The sequence below is a fragment of the Oryza brachyantha genome, chromosome 8, assembly GCF_000231095.2.
Source record: "Oryza brachyantha chromosome 8, ObraRS2, whole genome shotgun sequence".
NCBI classification, from domain to species: Eukaryota; Viridiplantae; Streptophyta; class Magnoliopsida; order Poales; family Poaceae; genus Oryza; species Oryza brachyantha.
The window spans coordinates 3,508,755-3,531,313 of NC_023170.2; the positions used below are offsets into that span (position 1 = coordinate 3,508,755).

General features: G+C 38.8%; 2 protein-coding genes across 2 annotated transcripts; one reads left to right on the forward strand and one right to left on the reverse strand.

Annotated features, from left to right (window-relative positions):
• Window positions 1–625: 625 nt before the first annotated feature.
• LOC102713929 (lactoylglutathione lyase) lies at window positions 626–4,228 on the reverse strand. Its single transcript, XM_006659137.2, has 9 exons — window positions 4,125–4,228; window positions 3,098–3,218; window positions 2,891–3,015; window positions 2,608–2,672; window positions 2,281–2,496; window positions 2,075–2,122; window positions 1,832–1,939; window positions 1,600–1,752; window positions 626–959 (listed from the first exon to the last, which is right to left on the reverse strand). The coding sequence occupies exons 2-9, from the start codon at window positions 3,214–3,216 to the stop codon at window positions 918–920; spliced, it is 876 nt and encodes a 291-aa protein (XP_006659200.1). The 5' UTR covers window positions 3,217–3,218; window positions 4,125–4,228; the 3' UTR covers window positions 626–917.
• A 3,457-nt stretch (window positions 4,229–7,685) lies between these two features.
• Window positions 7,686–12,314, forward strand: LOC102714207 (pentatricopeptide repeat-containing protein At3g59040). Its single transcript, XM_006659138.3, has 7 exons — window positions 7,686–7,848; window positions 8,279–8,597; window positions 8,722–9,012; window positions 10,347–10,595; window positions 10,711–10,835; window positions 11,365–11,463; window positions 11,547–12,314. Exons 1-7 carry the CDS (start codon window positions 7,781–7,783, stop codon window positions 12,226–12,228), a joined length of 1,833 nt encoding a protein of 610 aa, XP_006659201.1. The 5' UTR covers window positions 7,686–7,780; the 3' UTR covers window positions 12,229–12,314.
• The last annotated feature ends 10,245 nt before the right edge of the window (window positions 12,315–22,559 follow it).

A 22,559-nucleotide genomic window follows, 5' to 3' on the forward strand; every position in this document is an offset into this window, starting at 1 on the left:
CCAAACAAGTCAAGCTCCTTTGGTATTAACAAGTTCCAGCAACTTGAGCTTAGTTATAGGTGAACTTGCATCCTAATAGCTCATCCAGTCATCCGTATTGTCATTTGGATAACCTTTCAAGATAGATTTTTTATTCATATCCATTATCACTCTAACAAAACAATTATATTATATTATTCATATATATTTTATTAGTAAAATGTGATTGGATGTTGAGATATAAAATGAGAGAGATTAGAGTTTTTCTTTTCAATATGAATGATGCTTTATTCTTAATGATGAGATCAGTGTGAATGATGTTTTATTTTTTAAGAATGAGATGAACATATTCTATTTTAAGGATGGATGAAATATCTATTGGGAATGCTCTTATCGGCGTCGAAAACTCAACATGGAAACGCTTCCTAAATATTACAGTATGAAGTACGGTTTGATGTTAATTATCAGGCAGATTGCATCCAAGTGACAAACCTGGTGCCATTTAAACCGTCGATAGAGCATTCATTTCGTGCAATGCCAATGCAAGGCATGTTGGCAAGCAGCTAGCTAATTTGCACCATAACTGAACAAAATGTACAGACCATCATCTCAGAAGAACCATCACCAGGCACTCTGTGCGATCAAATGCAAGAAAAAACTGCAGCCAGCAGGCAGAGGCAATCAGAACAGATAAGGAAACACAGCTCAACTGGAAACTGGTCCTTGTCACAAACAACACTCAACTTTCATGCTGCTACAGGTAGCAACGCATAGCGGATGCACAGCCAAACCCAGGCAATACTAACATACGCACAACACCTGTACCAGTATTTATTTTTGTTCATGGAGAGGAAACCACTTCTTTATTACATTGCACTGGCACTACTACATAAGGTTTGCACTTTGCCTCCTAGCACAGCATTTGGGCCATCTCATCTTCACTGGAGTTCCTTGAGAAAGTCGGAGTTATCAACCAAAACCTAAAGCGAAGAATGCCATTAGTTACAATGTGTGATTTCACAACGATTTCAGTGGACCAGTTGGCATATCAACACGCAGTTCAATGTTACTGCATTTTGGAAACCATGCTCTAAGCATATTTGACAGTTAGATATATGAAGGCTTGCAAGTGCATTCAAATTTTGTGTTCTAATAAATATCAGTATCAAGTGTGGCACATGTCCTATTTTTATCTTACTTATGTTTTAAAATCCATCCAGAAGAAAACTGGATGGCATTTCTAGTATATTGTAACAATGATGTCTCCTATCCACTGTATTTTGGGGATTATGTAAGACTCATGGGAAATATATATGGACATGGAAGATGGATCCTTTTTCACAAGTAAATGTCTTGTTTCAAAGGTGCCAACCTAATCAAAAGTAGAGTTCAGAACTAGTAATGCCTAAGAACTAGCCCTTGTACTTTGGCACTTTGTGACTATGTTAGTATAGTTCATATTTAGTTTTGGTCCTGCACTGAAAATTATGTTTTGTGTAAGCCAAGTTCTTCAACAAGAACAACCAGAAGCTCCCGGCTTAAATAAAATTGTATGTACAGATCACTCAAAGCAAAGGTTAACAGTAGTAAAACACAATGACACACAGATGGGAGCCATACCACTTTCCAGCCATCAGGGTCAAGGAAAGAGGCAATCTTTGTGTTGATCCCTGGTAGTGGGCCTGGTTGCCGCAAAATCTTTCCCCCTAGTTCCTTTGAAACCAGCTCGACAGCCTCAGCACTCTTGTAGACATCTTCAGTGCCAATAGCAACCTGCACTTGCATCAGAGATCATAAATTAATGCTAACAACTATTAGGAAAACGCTGAAGAAAAGAAGGATTGTGTAAAACCTGAGCATATGCATTGCCCTTGCTATATTCTGTGACACCATAGTTGTATGTCAACTCAATAACAGTTGTCTTATCCTCATCATCATAGCCCAACATGGCGATGGTATACTGTGGCATGACAAAAGTTACTCAGTCAATGGAAGTTCATAGGATAAAATATGTCTGAGGAACAATATCAAGGCATGGGCCTCAGCACTTTCAGACATAACAGAATTATTGAGTGTTCAAAATAAGTAGATGTACCTTATAGTCAGGTACATCCTTCTTCCTCAGCAGCTTCATACCAAGGGCCTTCATTAAGAACAAACAACACCAGTATCACACATGAGCCCACTATTGCAGGAATATATAAGAGATGCTTCAGCATTTCTAAGTCCTGGGATAGCCTAGAGTACTTCTTTATTAAAACAGGAATAGACTATAGTTATGCAAGGAAGGAATGAGAATACCTTCTCATAGAACTTGATAGAGCGATCAAGGTCACCCACACGAAGCATAACTTGGCAAAGAGGCTCAGGCGTCGGACCCCTCTGGATAAGCTCAAACATGTAGCCATCCGGATCCTGTGCAAAGGCAATAACAGTGGATCCTCCCTTTACAGGACCAGGTTCACGAGTGATCTTGCAGCAACAACTGGATTTAACTTTCTCAGCCAATTTGTACACCTATATTTGCATCCATGATATCATGTTAATATAATCATGAGATCAACCCATATTTGCATCATGATACCATGTATTTATGTTAACATAATCATGAGACAGCACAATACATACATCCTCAGTTGCAATAGCGAAATGCCCAAATCCCGCTCCGATTTCATACTTGTCAACACCATAATCTATCAAACAACAAAAAGAATGCATAAGCACATTAAAACAGAAATGGATGATAGTACACTTAAAATTAAAAACAAGATCTGACTTGTTCTAGTTAAGAGAGAAGCAGAACAGAACAATTCTCCAATTGTCTTACTAGGTCAACACATGTCAAGAAAACGTTAACTAGAATATCTAATCGTCTATGGAGAAACAAATTTTAATTTGATCAATAACATACTGTATGTCAATTCAAGTGCAAAGTTGGTGTCCTCAGGTCCAAACCCAAGAAATGCATTCGTATATTTCTCATCAGGAACATCTCTTTTCCTCAGCAACTTCATCCCAAAGCATTCTGTGTAACACCTGCCAGGATCGCATCACATCAGCAGACATATTACTAGGTGTCTAGGTGTGGAAAATATTACAGAAAAGTACTACAACATACTTAATGGTGCGATCCAAATCTCCAACTCGGTAAACAGCATGAAGAAGCCTCTTCTTGTCCTTCTTAGGCCACTCCAGCACAACCTCAGGCGACTTCTCTGCTTCGCTACCACTTGCCATTCCTAAAATGAGACATTGTAAATTTGATACGAATAAGAAAAATGAAAAACCTAAGAACACTCTCAGTGCCCATATAACGACAGTAAATTACTTGGTCAGAATTCTGGTAGAAAGCAAGGATGTCCCAATGCTACCATTCCCATTTGAGAAGCCCAAAATAAACCAAGAAGAGACTGCTCTAAGATAAAGATGGTGCCTTTGTGCTGTGAACAAGTAACATAGGCACACCAGTCGATTTCTCAATTCCTTTCCTTCCCCCATGATTTTACAGTGTTTGAGAGGGTCCAAAAAAGAGAGGAAATAAAGTCCCAAACTTTTTGGGAACCAAAAAAAAACTGATATTTGTCTCCCTTAAGGTTATTATTAAGGCAAATTAAGCCAGATCCAGAAGAGAGCCTATCTAGGGTTCATGATGCAGATTCCAGAAGAGAAAGAACTACGTGGATAGAGAGAGACGAGAAAAAGACGACGTGGATGGATGCTGACCGGTGAGGATGAAGGACGACAGCGCCCCTGCTCGCAGGTAGGAGGAGAGAGAGGAGGAGAAGCCCGTCCTGGGCCGCCGCAAGGGAGAGCGCGGAGGGAGGGGGGAGCTCGCCGGCCGGCCGGCCGGCCCGCTGTCCCTGCCGCGTACGGGAGAGAGAGGAAAGCAAAACCCGGAAGCGAACAACTAATCAGCAATCAAATCCGCGCCATGTTTGGATGGACTGGAGAGAACCAAGGATTCCCCACGACAAAAACAAGTCCCCCCAGCGAATTCGTCAGAACAATCCAAGAAAGTTGGGGAGTTCATCAGTTCATCACTAGGAAGCAGAAGAAGAGTGGTCAGTGAAGTCCGGGTAGATCTCCACTCTACACCAGCCCAGGAGGAGGAGGAGGAGGAGGAGGAGGAGAGGGAGGAAGGGTACCTGCGAACCGCGGCGGCGCTCCGGTGGGAGGAGTGGTGGAGAGGTTCGGTTCGTGTCTCGCCGCGGGCGTGGGCGTGGCGTCGCGGTGGCGCAGGAACAGCAAGGGACTCAAGTACTGGCGCTCCGGTGCTGACGTCTCTCTCTCTCCTCTTTTCTTTTCTTAATTAATTAAAGACTTTTTCTTTTCTTTTCTTTTTTTTCTTAATTAAGGACTTTTTTTTCTTTTCTTTCAATGAATGATCGAGAACACCCACGTACTTCTAATAGATGATGCCATTGAAAAAATAACTGAGCGTATAAATAAAATAAAAGGGACTTATTTTATTATTAAATATATTTTTAAGTATAGCTTATATTTTTTACATGTAAAAGATATTTCTAAAATATAATGAATGGCTGAACGCATGTATAAATATAAGCTAAACTCATACTAACATAGTTTGAAACTAATTAATTGAGGGATTTTAGAAATGAAATACAATATAACCAATATAGAAAGACTAATTCGTAACAAGTATATGTAGAGTACTTGGTAAATATAACCATAATAAATATATTTTTGGAATTCAAATTTGTCTAAAGAAGAGTACATTTGTGAAATACTAGTTGTCACGTCAATAACATTATATTCAAATCTATATCCATTTATCCTATACATCTGTCACTCTATTTCATACGTATTTAAGTTATTTATTCTTGTGACTAATTGGACTATCACGTGTTAGAAATGTATTTATATTAAGACATATAGGATAGAGCTGAGGGTGATATATTAATTGTCATCTTTTGAAAATAGCATGGACTAAAAGAAAAATTCAATCTACATCCCAACTCACAAACATCCATCCGTATGCCGAAAGCGGCGATCATTGACGCTGCAAGAGCAAAGACAAAAAACTGCCCACGTCGATTCGCCACGTATAGGAGAAGCCTTATCGCTGGACCCATAATCTTGATGATGCAAGTGACCCTAGCTTTGTTTCTGCCTCCAACCAGCTTCCATTTTTCATCTAAATCTGACGCCTCAGGAAGTTTGGAGGAGTTTCACCGAAACTAAACAAATTTATATGAAAATCACATAAAGTTTCCACGTTCCAAAGAGATCCTAAACTGTGTTAAGTTTTTTTTAACTCTGTCGTATGATGAAACCGGTTCTTTCGAGTTATTTTCCCCAAAGTGGGTGTGGCTGGCTTATGAACTTCCATTAAACGAGTCCACGAGTGGGTGGCTTAGGAATGGAGAGGAATTTTTTTGGCAAGTTGACTAAATGGACAAATGGGGAGTAAAAAATGACCATGCTGTTAGAGATGTTCTTAGTAACCCAAGAAAAAATAGTATATAAAAGAAAGTTCCTTTATATTAATATTATATTAATAGTACTAATAACTTAGCAGGTGAGTGTTTGATTTTTTTAAGAGGAAATCAAATAGTGCATTTGTAAAAAATATTATATACATACTCTTAGCATATAAAAGCATATGCTAAAAAATAAACTATGATAAAAAATCTTAAAATTATCTAAATTTAAATTTAAAAATTTAAATTTTGGTTTATAAATATAGTCATACGTATCAGCGAAAATATAGCCAGGGGTGTCATTAGAGGATCCTAGCGGGTTCCACCGGAAAGGTGTTTAATTTGCTCGTCTTTAACCACAAGCCTCACCTAGCAGGTGATTCTGAGACAAGCAGAACCTTACAGAAAACACCAATGATTGCAACCTTAATCAAACTAAATACTACTAGCACAAGGTGTCACTCTCACACTGTCATCTCTCCAAAGTAGTGGAGGAATTTCACAATCAGACGACGCATGTAGGCTGTAGCCTAAGCCTTGGTGTACATGTCGTGAACAATCGCAGGCCTGTAGAGGGGAAAAGACACCACAAATTCAGAAAGTCTAGTATGTGCTGAGCATATCTGCCTGAAGCTGACGCACACATTTCTCATCTCCACAAATTTCATACTCTCATTGTCTAAAAACAAATTTCATACTGTGTGATCTTGGGAAGATTGTAAATTGGGTGTATACTGAAAGCCAAATATGGTAGAAACGTGCTTCAGAAGTTCAATTAAGACACTTCAGTTCAGACAGATATGAATCAGGTACGGTACCTTTTAATTGGAGCGATAATAGCATAGTAAATATTTTGTTAAGTATATTAAATATTTTATTTGAAATTTTGGTAAGATATATTTATCAATTTATCTATTTTAAATGATATATGACACATGCATTTATCGTAAAGTTATAAATTTTAGCCCTAATTTTACTTTTATATAATTTATATTACACGTGCTATATGTGTAGTATAATAAAATTAAATCTGTTGGATCTAAAACAATGGACGACTCACAATCGTTCAAGGATATCTTCGTAGTTGGTATTCTGCGTCAACTTTAAAAAGATTGAATTAAACACTTGTCCCTATCTAATATCCTAATATTTATCTACATCTACCTATGTCTATATATCTGTATGGCTATGACTACATTGAATCTTCAGTTTGCTTTTACCATGATATATATATTTAATTTCTCACCTAAAATTAACTGCTCTGCTTTGGTATCAGTAAATTTTTCTAAAACATGAGTATTTAAGCAAGACCTATGTACAATTCTGGGTGAAGTATATACAACTCTTATAACTTCCTAGTACAAAAAAGTGTGCCAATCAGCTGAGTCAGCCCAACAGTTGATATGTGTCCTTGCTTGCTCAATCAACTCTGCCTAGCCTCATTGCTATCGACTTTTGTTTTCAAAAGACCTTCACCATCGAATTCGATTTAGCCCTGCAAGGATAAATTGCTTCCCTGTTTTGAATTCGCACCTGAGCAATATTGGCAATGAAGAGATGATCTTAAGACCACCAGACCAAAAAATATCAGTTCAAGTTAAGTACATTTCCACGTTTCTTGTATGAATATCTGAGCAGATTTGGCCGGGGATATCTATTCAAATTGAATTGGTCGACAACCCACAAGGTGAAAGTAGATACAGTAGGCCACTTCGTACTATACTGTCATTACATATAAAGAGATACTGTAGCTCAGGGTTAGTAATCACTAACTACTAATGCCATGCCATGTAAATAAGTAAATCTGGAATTAGTTTCCTAATCAGGTTTTATATGCACGCTTCCTAAACTGTTAAATGGTGCAATTATATAAAACATTTATTTTATCATATCCATGTTTAATTAGATTTTTAACTGTTAATTTTTTATTTATACTATTAAATAGCTATAAAAACTATATATAAACGTATTTATACATATAAACTTTATATACACAAGGCAAAAGAGAGAGAGAATGACAGTGCCGCGCGCATTAGCCTTTTCGGTAGCTTGGGCTACTGGTCATAATACCGGTATTCACGGGCCTTATATTGGGCTTCCGAATGGATTTCTTGTACCTGTTCGGGCTGCGAGGTAAGTGGGGCCATCTCGCGGACGAGGTGGGCCCCTTTACCAGCGACAGACACGTGGGCCCGACGCATCTCCGAAAAGATCCTAATCCTCGTGGGGTTTAAGCCGCGCGAGGGAGAGACGAGGCGAGGTTCTCCTCGGCTCGCTGTCTCTCCTCTGCTGCTCTGCACTGAACTGATAAGGCAGGCGCTTCCGCTTCCGCCGCGTCGCCCTCCCCCTCCCCGGCGGCGATGGAGGCGGCGGCGGCGGCGATTTCAGGGGCGCGCTCCCCGCTCTCCTTCTCCTCCTCCAGCCTCTGGTAAGCGCCCGCGCCCGCGCCCGCGCCCTCCTCTAGGCTTTCCCCCCCGCTAGGCTTGCGCAGTTGAGCGGCGGCGATTCGTGGGGGTTGGCGGTGGGCTTTGGTGGGTTTAGGAACGCGATTACGCGAATGGTCTCCGAGAGAATGTATGGGTGATGCCGTGGGTTGCGCAATTGCGAAAGAGGGTTTGGTGGATAAGGTTGCCATGTTCATTGTGGTAAAGAGTAAGAGGAGAGCATAACCTACAGGTTATTGAGCACGAGATTATACCATTGCTTGTTTAATCAGCGTCTGGAAATTTGTTACACTCTACTTGTGTATAATTGTCTTGTTCAATTCAAATCTTGTTGTGTTGCATTTTCTTTTCTTCTTCTCACTTGATGATTGCTTCCTTGTATGACCCCGGTTGAAATATCTTTTACACTGTCAGCAATGCAAAAGTATCCTGTGGTTTAACTGTTCACAATGTGAAGATCAAGAGCAGCCGAAGGTTTGAGGTGGTTTGCCGTGGAATGTTGACAACCAGAAAGTTTATGCAGAAGAGGAAGAAAGAAGAAGTCTTCAAGGATGCAAATGATGAGGCCGAGCAGAAGAATTGGAGGTTGATGATGAGGGAGATAGAGGAGTCAGGATCAGCTGTATCCATTTTGAAAACTCAGCGAAGCAAGAAAGAGCCACTGCCAAGGCATGCTGTTCTTGGGACTCTTGTGCGGTTCAAACAGCTCAAGAAATGGAACCTGGTCAGCGAGGTATATTCACTTGCAGCTTTATTATCCAACGTGAAGCCATCCTGTTGATGAAGCAGCTAGCTGCTTCCTTTCATTTCAAAACAATATGCCATAAATATTTGAATTCTTATGCCTCATTTTTCAGATTCTTGAATGGCTACGTACACAGCATTGGTGGGACTTTAGTGAGATGGACTTTTTGATGCTTGTTACAGCCTATGGAAAGTTGGGAGATTTTAGCAGAGCAGAGAGGGTCCTGAAGTACATGAACAAGAAAGGCTACAACCCAAGTGTAATATCTCAGACTGCTCTGATGGAAGCATATGGAAGATCCAAGCAGTATCGTAAGGCTGAAGCAGTGTTTCGCAGGATGCAAACATCAGGCCCTGAGCCATCAGCTGTGACATATCAAATCATTTTGAAATCTTTTGTTGAGGTCAGCATTTTATCTACTCGCACATCCAGTCTATAGCCTTGATTTAGTCAGCGAAGCGGATCAGAATGTAGTCCTATATTTAGTCATTAATATTTTGCCAGATTGAATGTTAACCAGTTTACTATGAGTGTGGGATACCTGTACCGGGGGTATCCGGAGACTATACAAATACGTACGGTCAACGGGGTATCGAATAGGAAGGAGAATATATCTGTACGGAGTTGGCTAGGAGTCCGGTACGTACCGGATTGCATGCCGTGTACTTCGGACCTGGGCCATAATCGAATTAGGATAGACCTTAGTCTTACTAGATTAGGACTCTATCATATCTGTAACCCTTCCCTCACTATATAAGGGGTACGGGGTGCCCCCCTTGAGGGTAAGCGAAAATCCATCTGAGGAATACAATCGTCAAGCAGAAGTAAGGTATTATCTCGCCACGTCGAGAGCCTGAACCTGGGGAAATCGTCTCACTCTTCATCTTAACCATCGAATTCCGAGCTTGGTAGCCACCCTATAAGTTTATTGCCGACACCAAACGTCGACAATGAGTCATCATAAGACATGAAAATCTCACATTTCTGTTCTTTGATCCATAAATGTTTACAAGTTCATGAACTCTTTTTTGGTGTACCCTTGAGTACTTGACGATAGTCAGTAGGTGGTGAGTTTTGAAGGCATAGTATGATTTGCTCCCTCCCCCTGGCACACCATATGAGGTTTGGTGGCTTAACTTATAATATGCTGAAGCCTTTTTCACAATAATGTTTTGTTTCAGACGTCCTATGGATAGTATAGTTGGTATTTACAGATTTACTTGCATGCCGCACCTTGTCTTGCAAAAAATTCATGTGTCCTTGGTGTTGACTTAAGAACTCTGAATCTTATATGGTGTACATGCCAATCCTGTAGGAATTCATTTGTGCATCCACCAATAAAATGATCACTAATCCTGTAGAGATCTCATGTGTACATGCTTGAAATAAAATAGATGTGTGATATGCTGTAGTGTCTCGACCAATTCTCTGCAAAAAGTCACTTTTTGCTTGGATTCCATGCTGTTGCACATCAACTGCCTCCAAGCATTGATAGTGCCTGGTCTCTCTTTTCCTGAGATCTTATCGAATTCTTTATAATTTATTTATCCCTTGTGTTCTGGTAATTTTCCTAAGTACTGTTCCACAGATTATTATCCAGATTTCCCAATATGTCATCCCTCGTTCAATTCGTTATAACTTATCTTAGAAACCAACAAAGTAATTTGTTATGATTGTAGCAGTACCCTTAATTCCTCTAAATTTGTCCATAACAAATATGCTGCTGGTTACTGACAGGGCGATAAATACAAGGAAGCTGAAGCTATTTTTGAGGACCTTCTTAATGAAAAAAGAGCTTCTTTTAAGCCTGACCAGAAAATGTTTCATATGATGATTTATATGTACAAGAAAGCTGGCGACTATGCCCAGGCTCGAAAGCTATTTGCTCAGATGTCAGAGAGAGGAATCCCTCTATCAACAGTCACCTTTAATAGTTTGATGTCATTTGAAACAGATTACAAGGAAGTTTCAAGTATTTATGATCAGGTACATTCCCAGCTTAACTGCACAACCAGTGCAGCAGTGCGACACTACATAATCTTGAAATATATATGTGTGCGTGCGCGCGTGCTCTTTCCGTTAACAAATGCTATAACTTTAGATGCAAAGAACCGGGCTAAAACCAGATGTTGTGAGCTATTCCCTGCTCATCAAAGCTTATGGAGAAGCTAGGAGGGAAGAAGAAGCATTGGCAGTTTTCGAAGAGATGCTTGATGCTGGAGTCAGGTTCATTCTCACATTCTCCTTTAAGTATTTTCTTGATACAAGTTTAAGCATTGATCACTGTTTCTGACTCCATGCAACAATGAACATAGTTTTCGGCCAAATTGGTTAAAGTCATAATGTGTAAGTTGTGAGCACTAAGCACATGCATCATCCATGTGAAGTTTCAGATAACAGTGTTTTGATATTATCTTATACTTCTAGCAACATCTTTGTTTTTTTGTGTGTGTGTGTGTGTGTGTGTTAAGTGAAAAATGTAACTCACTCTTGTTTGCTACATACCAATGACATGTATATGATGCATTGCTGTTTATGTCAAGCCACATGCCTTTAAAATTTTAGTAACAAGAGGGAATTAATTTGGACATTATGTTCCATGAAAGCGAAGCAAGTCAGTGCTCTGTTACATCCACAACTTAGAAAAAAAAAACAAATTTTGACAAAGAAGATCTGCTTGAGATCAGTATTTTCTGCAAGAGATATTCCAAAACAGAACACTCTAATGGTGGTTATTTTGATTTTAACTTTCCAGGCCAACACGCAAGTCGTATAACATTTTGCTTGATGCATTTGCAATATCTGGATTGGTAGAAGAAGCTTATACAGTTTTCAAGGCCATGAGAAGACACAGGTACACGTTTTATCTGTTTACTTGAATTTCAAGACTGATTGAACTGTAGGTTTCTTGTCTTATTACTTTTTTTTCCTTTGCAGGGTTGAGCCTGATCTCTGCTCATACACAACTATGGTCTTAGCTTATGTAAATGCTTCTGACATGGATGGGGCTGAGAAATTCTTCCGCCGGATTAAAGAGGATGGTTTGAAGCCCAATGTTGTTGTTTATGGAACTCTAATGAAGGGCTACTCAAATCTAAATAATGTCGAGAGAGTAATGCGAGTGTATGAGAGAATGCGGATGCAGGGTGTTGAACCAAACCAAACTATTTATACTACCATCATGGATGTGCATGGCAGGAACTCAGATTTTGGAAATGCTGTCATTTGGTTCAAAGAAATGGAAGCTCGTGGATACCCAGCTGACAAGAAAGCGAAGAATATCCTACTTTCTCTTGCCAAAACTCCTGAAGAACAAGAAGAAGCAAATGAATTGACTGGGAATTGTGCAATTCAGCTGGAAGCAAAACCCGATGGAACAACATGTGGTTTAGAAGTAAATGGTGGTGGTAATGAGCATGAACATGGAGAAACTGATGCTGGACTTCACAGTTTGTTAGATGTTGCATGCACAACAAGTCGTCTAAATGGTAAAGTTGAGGTTGGGGAGGGTCATTTTGAGGAGGTTGATGATGATGACGATGATTATGATGAAGAGGATGATGAGGAGTTAAATTTTGTTTCTTTCAAAGATAAGAGAGAGCCAAATTTTGCAACTTGATGTTCTGATTATTGATGTATATTTTTATGTTGCAAACTTGTGATGGCATTTTCTATACGTGTTCATGGTGTTCATTAAATGTCAAATACAGCTGTCTTAGTGATATTTCTGTCTAGCCTTGTCTGTTTCAAGAAATGAGACTAAAAATATCAATGGTGGATACCTGCAATGTAATTGCGGAGATTTATCAGGTAAGTTTTGCTTCCCAGTTGATTGCAGCTGCATCAGTACACTGCAATGACAAGCATTGATTTCATCCAATTAATTTCAATTGCTATGCAAGTATTACAACACCATATGATTTTTGAGACTGTGGTAGTTAGACGTTTTACGTCTTGGTGCTTGTCCATACGTATGTGTAAACTTATTGCTTTCCATTAATGCTTAGCAGTTTAAATACTAATGCTAACACATCTCTGTGCTTTTAATAGGCTGAAATTGGAATGAACTGTTGTTTACCTATTGGCTCAACTCCCCAAATTAACCATTGCTAGGTGCTTTCTTCCTACAGAAGGAAACAACCATCCTGAAATGGGTGGTTTATGTAGTAATAGTTGACATGTTGATGTTATGGCCATATGATGAATCTTATACACTATTTGGGTTGGCATGTCTCTCTATCGTCAAAAGGAAATATTCACTTGACCTCCTTGTAAGTTCCTGAGCTTTCTATGATTTCCTCTCCTGTCCAAAATTGTATATTAGTGTTCCTATCAAGATTGGTAGAAGTTATTTTGGTGCTTACTTATACTACTGGATTACTGGAAGTTGAATGTTGATAGCTTAAAATTAGACATATAATAGTATAATCATAACACATTTCCCAATTTAAGTCAGTATATCATTCTTTTATTGTACTTAGTTGACAAGCTTTCGTACTCTAGTTAATTTGCCTAAGGCATGATTATTACCCTTTTCTTGCATCAAATTGACGTGTGTCTGTTGCCAGTGCAACTTGTATCCATTCTGGCCTTTTTATCTTCTCGTTCTGCTCTTTTTATTAATTTTCCATATTCTTTTCCAAAGTGAGATATCCTGTGACAGTGAATACGTTCTTGGAATTAAGGTGTACTATTGAAACTATTCTCTATTTACTGTTAAATTTCATGGTGGAAAGGTAACTTCAAATCTAAAGATTGCACTTATGATGGCACAATTGGACTTTCTGCCATCCAATCTGGAACTCCTTCCATATTTCACTTAATTTTGTTCAGTGCCCAGCACATGCAAAAATGATTAATATCATATCTCCTGGTTTTTCCTGTCATACTGTAGAATAACTTGATAGCTAGAGTGGTAAAATTCCTCGGTTAAAATTACAAAATGGCAGTACCGTGCACACACAACTACTCATATTGCCTGATCCAAATTATTGCTTAATACATCTACTAGTTTTATTGTTCCTTTCTGCTGATGGTTTCATGGTTATTCTGGATAAACATTCTGGATTAAAATTTTAACAGTAGTTCTGCTTTCTTTAACACCCCCCCCCTCCAAAAAAAAAAACTTTTTGCTTATGCTTATAAGCCAAAATTTGAATTTTAAAACTTAATTTGGAATTGATATTGGAGTTTTTTTCATCTTAATTATTTTCAGCCTTTACTTTTAGATCACTAAAAACACGTATACAAAAGTTTTACCCATAAATTATTGGAATAATTAACATTTTGCCACTCTTAGAAATGTGACTAACATATTTGCCACTGGGCCCACATATCATAGACACATAAAGCCTCACGTGTCATAGACAGCGGGTGGCAAATATGTTAGGTGTCATTTCTAAAAGTGGCAAAAAGTTAAATGCCCCCAAATTATTTGTTAACCGTTAATAAGCCATTTCTCTTATGCTTAATTTCAGCGAAACAACCATGTTGTTCCCCTCTTGCTCACTATCCCGAAAAAGTTTTCCATAAACCTGAAAAGGAGAGCTTTGAGTAAATTTTCCTGGAATTTTCCTCTGATCTCCAGCAAGATCTGATATGCTTGACAACAATATGCTGCATGCACCCTGCCTCTTTGATCCTGATTGGGCCATGATCCTACCCATCACTGATCATCTCATTCTTTGTGGATCAAAATCTGCCACTCCTCTGACTGATAATCATAATCTATAGGAAAAGATAGGCAGTGATATAGACAATTGCTGTTCTGTGCCGCTGCAGCTTGCCTGGTGGTCTTGCTGTCAAGCATGTGTTGGGCACCTGAGCTGGTGAGGCTTATCTCCGGTTGCTGTCGCGTGTATTGAGCACTTGAGCCGGTGAGAATTCTCACTGGCTGGCGGTCGAGAGATGGCACAATGAATGCCATATCGGTGACACGTCATTCTCATTGAAAGGCATGCTTGTGCTTGGTGACCCATCACTGTACCATGCTGCCAAGGCTATATGATTTTGTTTTTCTCTCTCTCGCATTATTTCTTATGTGCAAAATTGGTTTTCATTGAGAAATTCATAATTTACATTTGTTTATTGTATTTTTTCTATTCCTTTCCCCTATGAAATTTAACCATGGAATACATCAACAGATGCACAACACAAACAACGTATGACCATAGAAAAGGATGATTTATTGGTTAACTTAGGAGGAACTGAGTGGAGCCTATCTCAGTGGTACATGTGTGGATACTAGTATGTACGCCTTATGTTAGGGTTTTCTTTTGTTCCTATTTAGGAGTTTGTTATCGTTAATTATAAGTTGATGGTTCTTCTTGTAATCTCACATTTTTCAATTGAATTAGAGAAAATTGCAGATATAGGTCTATAAATTGTAGTTAAGTTTCACTTGGTTCCATTAACTGGAATTAATGTGTAGGTACCTCAACCCACTTACGTCTGCTAACCTGAAATAACTTGCAAGTCCCTAAGGCAGTAAATTGTTAACCCTAATTACAAATGAGTGTATCATACAGCTTCTTAAACTGCGCACAAAAGCTAAAATACATGCAGGACATAAGCATACATGCTAGCCTCTGGCACCAATAAATCAGAACTCAAAGGGGACAATCTGGCACCACACCTCATTAACTTGTCTTTATCGGCTTATTCATTACAAAAAGCTGAAGAAAACAACCTCCACTGTCGCAATGTGGCTGCCCTAGCCATGAGGGTACCTGAATGCTCCATTGTCTACTACCCTACAAAATATTCTACAGGTAAGTGTATTTCTGTATTAAATTAACAATGGTAGAAGAGAACTATAACACTTTTGTGCATATTTGGTTCTTTTATGGATGAAGAAATTTTGCAGCCTACCATTTACGATTTTGACTTTTTCAATATTGTGGTTCCTCTGCTGTTTTATTTTCTTTTTTGAAACTTGTTCTTTGTTCTTACGTAGTAGACTATGCAATATTGAAGTGCTGAATGATGCACACATACTTATTTTTGTGATAATTCCTACAGTATTTTGGTAATTTTGAAAATAAAAATAGACTATAGTTATGGGTTATTTGTACAAATCTGTCATCATATTGCTCATACACAAATCTGAGTCATCTGACCCTTTCTTGGAAAGCTGATGATAACCAGAAAAGTTAGTTTTCTGCAAAGAAGACTCTTCTGTTTACTATATATTAAGTTTCACTTTGGATGTTTTCTTGGATATTTTCTCTGCTTCACTATTAATTTTATCTTCCACTTCAGAAAGCCAAGTATTTAATGCGTCAATAGTGCTACGCAAATTTTGTGCATTACTTTCAAAATAATAGATTTTGAGAAAGAGATGGGAAAAGATGGCTCTTGATTTACAAAAACACATAAATTACAGGTTTGTCATGTCCGTGAGCTTATGAGTAAAGCCCCCCAACATAGACTAGGAAGAAATGGGTATGTCTGTACTTCACAAATTAAAATTGTACAAATCCCAAACAATGTCCTATCTTACAAATAAACTTTTTAATTTCCAGATTTATCTGAGAGCCTAAGTGTTTTTCTTTTCGAAATATAGGAGTGTAAAAATAACTTATGTCATGTATGGTGATTGACAGGAACATTAGAAAGTATAATACCATCTTTTTCTTGATCGTACACTTGCACGGTTGGAATAGTACACTGGACCAGAGCAGTACAAATTACATAATTACTTAAAGTCTTAAATTCTCCCTTTGTGTGCATATCCATCTTCTTTGATTGATGAGTATTGTTTGTTTCTAGCCTTCATTGTCATTTCATTTATTATTGCGAAAACTCATTTTCAGGCAATGTAATTCTAAGTTCTCCAGTCATGACCACTTCAATTTCCCATGTGTAAAATACACTTCAATAATTTACTGAGCATAGGCTATATAAAGCCCACCCAGGAGACCTCATAGGAGCCAGAACACAAGCCACACGCCCACACTGAACAGAAAACAAATGCCCCCTTGAGCTAGCTTTCTCTCCCCTATTCTACACTTTTCTTCCCTCTTTTTGTATGTTCTTACAAATTTAGATTAGAAGTTTTTTTAAGTTCCTACTATAGAAATGGCTCAACTTGCTGCCCGCATCACAATGGAGGTTGCACCACCAAAGCTGTCATCGATCATCAGGCGTACTAGGCTCCCAAGAAAGCTTGACACGATTATGGAGGATGACAAGGAGACCATGGAATCACCAAGGGCCTCTTCTCGCAGCACAAGCTACACCAAGGAGACTGGAGACACCTCAATGCACTACACTAAAAAGGGGGTATTCCTTGCCTCGATGATGAAGGCAGGGTGCCTAAAGATTAAAGCCTAGTTTTGTAGGAACATGGAGTTTCAGGTTGTCTAGTCTTGCTCTCTTTTTTGTTTGAGCAGATTGCATCCGGAGCTTTCTTGAGTCTTTTCATTTTTTCACAAACATTAGTGTGTTTACTAGTTTACTCTTTGCAGTACCGAACAAGAGGTGTTGTTTGGTGCCAAGTAGACATGCTTGTGTTTCAGCAGAGCGTACCATAGTCTTGAATAAATGTTGGCCTCTTTGATATGGTGAAAGTTAATAAGGCTGTTTTGGTTTCTGCCATTTTATTTCTGAAAAGGTATGGACACGGCAATTTTCAGAAGTTACATGTGTTTTTGAAACAGAAATTGGGAAGCCATGTTGCTTAATAGCAATACCTAAGAGTTATCATTTTTTATGAATGGGTAATATTACATTCTTCTATATGGATTGGTCAGTGCCAATGTTCATGCTGAGCACGGACTGAAAGCTGTTGGGCCAAGGACTGTCCCCGTTCAAAAGGTTCAGTTGCTATTAAGACAACATGTTCATTTCTACTCATGTTCTGGGACTCCATCTCTGACTTGGTGCTGGTGATGTATATGGTATATTCTGATCACAAGGTTTGCATGTTATTTTAACAACATGATGAATCTTCTACACAATTTGGCTTGGCATGCCTCTGTCTCAAATGGAAATTTTAATTTGAAATCCTTGAACATCGTCGAACTTATTTACCATCAATATTGATTGTTTTTTTTTTGAAGTCTAGAAATGGAGTGTTTTTAGCACTCAGTTATACAGCTGGACGTTGAATGCTGATTATATAAAATTGGGTACAAAGAAGCTAGTGATTGATCTTCCTACTTTAAAAATCAATGAGACGTCATTGTTTAGTTGTACAACTGTACTTGGGCTTTTTTTGGCACTGTACTTGCTCTTCAGTTATGAACATTGACAGGATTCCTTAACTTCCATTAATTATCCAATGGTTTCATAACCTCTAACCCTTAATGCGATTAAAATTGACCTGTGCCTGTTGTTGCTTCTCAACCAACCTTCATGCTGACCACATTATAGACTGATTGTGTTGTTTTCTGAACATTCATATGCTCACTTGAGATATTATGCTGCAATTGATCGATACTGTCCATGGCAAACTATTGCCAAAGCTATTCCTGGTTACTCTGTACGGACAAAATTCATGGTGGAAAAATGGGATACTATGCTGAAAGCTGAAATTTTCTGCCATCCAATCTGAAGTTCTTTGCAGAATTTCCTAGTCAAGTGGAAACGATTCAAATGAACTGCTAAGATGCATATGCCAATGTGAATCAACACCCAACATGGATTAAAATTATTAACTCAGATGTTATGTGTTTTGTCTTGTTTGCACTGTTTACTCAAACTATTGTCTAATCCAGAGATAAATCTAGATATAGCCAAAACATCTTATAATATAAAACAAAGTTTATAATAGTTAGTACGCTTTCTCAAAGAACTTTCTTCAACTAGATTGCTTAGACAACTTTTTTTAACTATTTGTTAAGTTTATTTCTTAAAACATTTAATTTGTCCCTATGAAGAAATCAATAATCCATGACAACAATCCGCTCAATAATCTAAATCAAACAGAGGCCAAGTTTTCTTTTCCCTTTTGTGATGATCCACCTGTTTTTATTCTAGATGCTCTCTCGTTTAAATCAATCTTAGCATTATTCCATCTTCTGTATCAACTACATGCATAACTTTTTATCTCTGATCTTCACATCAGGTGCCACAGAATCTCCCTGCAAGATCTTGCCAACCTGCTCGACAGCAACGTGCATTGCAGCATGCACCCAGCACCTTCCTTCCATCCTGCCATCCTGGTTGGGGCATTGCATGGGTTAAATTGCATACGCGATCCGGTTGTATCTAAAAATCTAAATTGATAGAGAAAGACAAACAATTCACTTTACACGCTCCAACGGCATAGGCAGCATGGCACTACCCATCATCCATCCAGCATTGTCTCACTGTTTTGCAGATCAAAATCTTGCATCTCCTTCCACCAATGTGGTGATCATCGGTAGGACAAGAAGGACGGTTTCTGTTGTGTGCTGGCTGCAGTTTGGTCGGCGAGTCTTGCTGTCGAGCGTGTAGTGTTCTGACTGTTGATCGAGTGCCGGCTGAGAGCTGGCACAAATGCACAATGAGTGTAGCACATCATCAGTGGTGCCATTGATTTTTTTTATTTTTTAAATATTTTTAATAAATAACTTTATTAAATCTTGGAGAAAAAGGCGTGACATCGTTGTCTTGTCATACCACCAATAATAGCGTGGTCAAAAGATTCATATGTTGAAGTTCTTTGCAGAATTTCCTAGTCAAGTGGAAACGATTCAAGTGAACCGCTAAGATGCATATGCCAATGTGAATCAGCACCCAACATGGATTAAATTATTAACTCAGATGTTGTGCTTTGTCTTGTTTGCACTGTTTACTCAAACTATTGTTTAATACAGGGATAAATCTGGGTGCAGCGAAAACATCTTATAATATAAAATATATTTTATAATAGTTAGTATGCTTGCTCAAAGAAATTTCTTCAACTAGATTGCTTAGACGACCTTTTTTTAACTTAGGTTTATTTCTTAAAACATTTAATTTATCTCTATGATAAAATCAATAATTCATGACAATAATCCGCTCAATAATCTAAATCAAACAGTGGCCAAGTTTTATTTTCCCTTTTGTGATGATCCACCTGTTTTTTATTCTAGATGCTCTCTGGTTTAACTCAATCTTAGCATTATTCCATCTTCTGTATCAACTTCATGCATAACTTTTTATCTCCGATCTTCACATCAGCTGCCACAGAATCTCCCTGCAAGATCTTACAGCAACCTGCATTGCTGCATGCACCCAGCAGGCCAGCACCTTCCTTCCATCCATCCTGGTTGGGGCATGGCATGGGCAGCATGGCACTGCCCATCACCCATCCAGCCTTGTCTCACTGTTTTTGCAGATCAAAATCTTGCATCTCCTTCCACCGATGTGATGATCATCGGTAGGACAAGAAAGACGGTTTTCTGTTGTGTGCTGGCTGCAGTTTGGTCGGCGAGTCTTTGCTGTCGAGCGTGTGCTTTGACTGTTGATCGAGTGCCGGCTGAGAGCTGGCACAGATGCACAATGAGTGTAGCACAATTGGTCACTTGAGAGCGATGCTCTTGTGCAGTTGTGCCTGGTGATCCATCGTTGTACCATGCTGCCAACGTCTTCTGTTTTGATTGGCTACCAGTAAGTCAGATTTCTCGTTTTCGGCATACTCGTTTTGCAAACAGCTAAACAGTTTATTAATTTTCTATAGAAAATATGCTTAAAAATCACATTAATCAACATTTTATTTTTATAGCTAATAATTAATTAATGCTATGTCAATTTACCGCTATGGTTTCCGCACCGATTATTAACACCAACAAAGAATAGGGCCCGATTATACTGAGAGATTCAGCATCTACAACGGTTAGACATGGTATTGGAAGTTTGGTTTTTAAATTCCTCGTATCATGAGTATTTTCTTACTCGGGCCATTTTCAATGGGCATCAAAATCGGCTAAATTCAATAATATTGTTTTCTACTCCTCTTAATGGGATTAGCCATGACTGCCGAAATAACAAAACGGGGCAACGGAGCTGTGGTATAATACCCTCGAAACGAAGTCTCACGGGTGGTAATTTTGGGAACCGGACTAAAAAGGTGGCACTAATTCAATTTCCCCTGCTTTTAACATATTTGAAAAAGCGAAACGGATTGTTTACAAATGAAAAATGATTTAAAAGTAAGTTTCAATACTAACTCGCGTGTCCATAACAATTTGCGAGTAAGTTTCAGTACTTATTTGTGTGTCTTTCAGCAAACGGACTTTAATCATTCATCTTTTCTTTTACAAACATGTAATTCTTTTACAAACATGTAAAATTATAAGTGATACCTATAATACCTTAACAATAAAACAAATTACAATAAAATAATGAATAATAATATATTTTTTAAATAAGATGAATGGTGTCAATAAAAAATGGAGATGCGTACTCACCCGTTCCAGAATGCATGTAAGCATTTCTTGGATTTGAATTTTGTATCCAAATATAATTATTTCTAGCACCATTCAAAGTACTACTTATCCATCAATTAATTCTCATTCAAAACTATTTTCATTTCATCTCCATCTACCCTTCCATCCCATATGTTTTCCATTTACTAGGAGTATCATAGTCTTTCCTTCTCAACCATATTCTCTGCTAAACAACCTATAAATGTTTATGTTTTAGAACATAATTAAATATTTTTATTTAAAAACATACTCTCTAAGACTAAAAAAAACTATTATATTTGTCCCAAAATATAAGCAAGGCTGTGTACTATAAATTAAGATTATAAATAGAAGACTATATTGCCCCCTAATAAAGAGGGAATAGATGAGAGTATGAGATAGGTGAGGATAACACGATAAGTATTTCAAAGGGAAGTGATTAATATGATAAATAGTACAGTAAATAGGTACTACAATACTTAACCTTTTTTATAAAACTTAAGTCTTATACGCATGTACTTGTATTTTAAAATTGAGGGAGCATCTTTGAATTGGGATCCTCTGCAATAGCATTTACGTGTGCTATTGCAGAGGGCTACAATACCGTGAATTTAGGCTATTTTTTACCGTTGGATAAAAAATGGGTGGTCTAGATCGAGCGCTATACTGATACTATAGTATTTCGTGACGGTTCACATCATTTCTTTACTATTCACTTCACATTCACATAAACAGTGGTCGTCTATACGGACAATCTAGACCCAACATCTTTCTAATATAACTATTAGGTCATGTTTCTTTCAACTTAGATTGTTATAATTTAGATTATTAATGTGGATTACTATAAGAAGCTAAAGTAGGTAATGCATGGTAAGATGGGTAATTAATTTAAAGTGCCTAAGGGTGTGTCCTTGACAATAAATGGAAAAAAACATTTTTGGAGAAGCTCGTTAGATTATAGTAATATGTGGCTTTAGATTATAATAAACTAACATAATAAATAATAATCTAGCAGCGGCGTAGGAGGCGGCGTCGCCGGCCGCGCGTGGGAAGTGGGGAGGGAGGGGTGCGGCAAGGCGGCGTCAGGCTGGGGGGAGGAGGAGGCGGCGTCGGGATGGGGCTGGCCGATTCGTCGTCAGGCGGCCAGGGAGGGGGGCGACTCACGGTGAGCCTGGAGCGGATGGTGAAGGAGCAGTCGACGAGGCCCTGTTGGACGCTGTCGACGCGGATCCCGTCGAGCGGAGGATGCCCCACCCCCGTCCCTGCTCGCGCTCGGCGGCGTGGGCGCCGCGGAGACCGCATCCACCAGCGAGCGCTCGTGGGCGCTCACCGCAAGGTCTTGCCTCACCCTGGACTCCTGGAGTACTCCTTCCCCTTGGCCATGCGTCCTCGGTTGGGTCACCTCGCCGGCGGCTGCAACCCACACACCACTGAAGAAGATGAGGGAAGACTCAAGTAGTACAGTCAAAGCCTCATGTTTGATTACTCATGTTTGATTTTCTTTGGAATGTCCGATCGATCCCTTTGGATTATTCATGTTTGATTTTCTTTGCAATATCCCATGTAGCATTTCCAT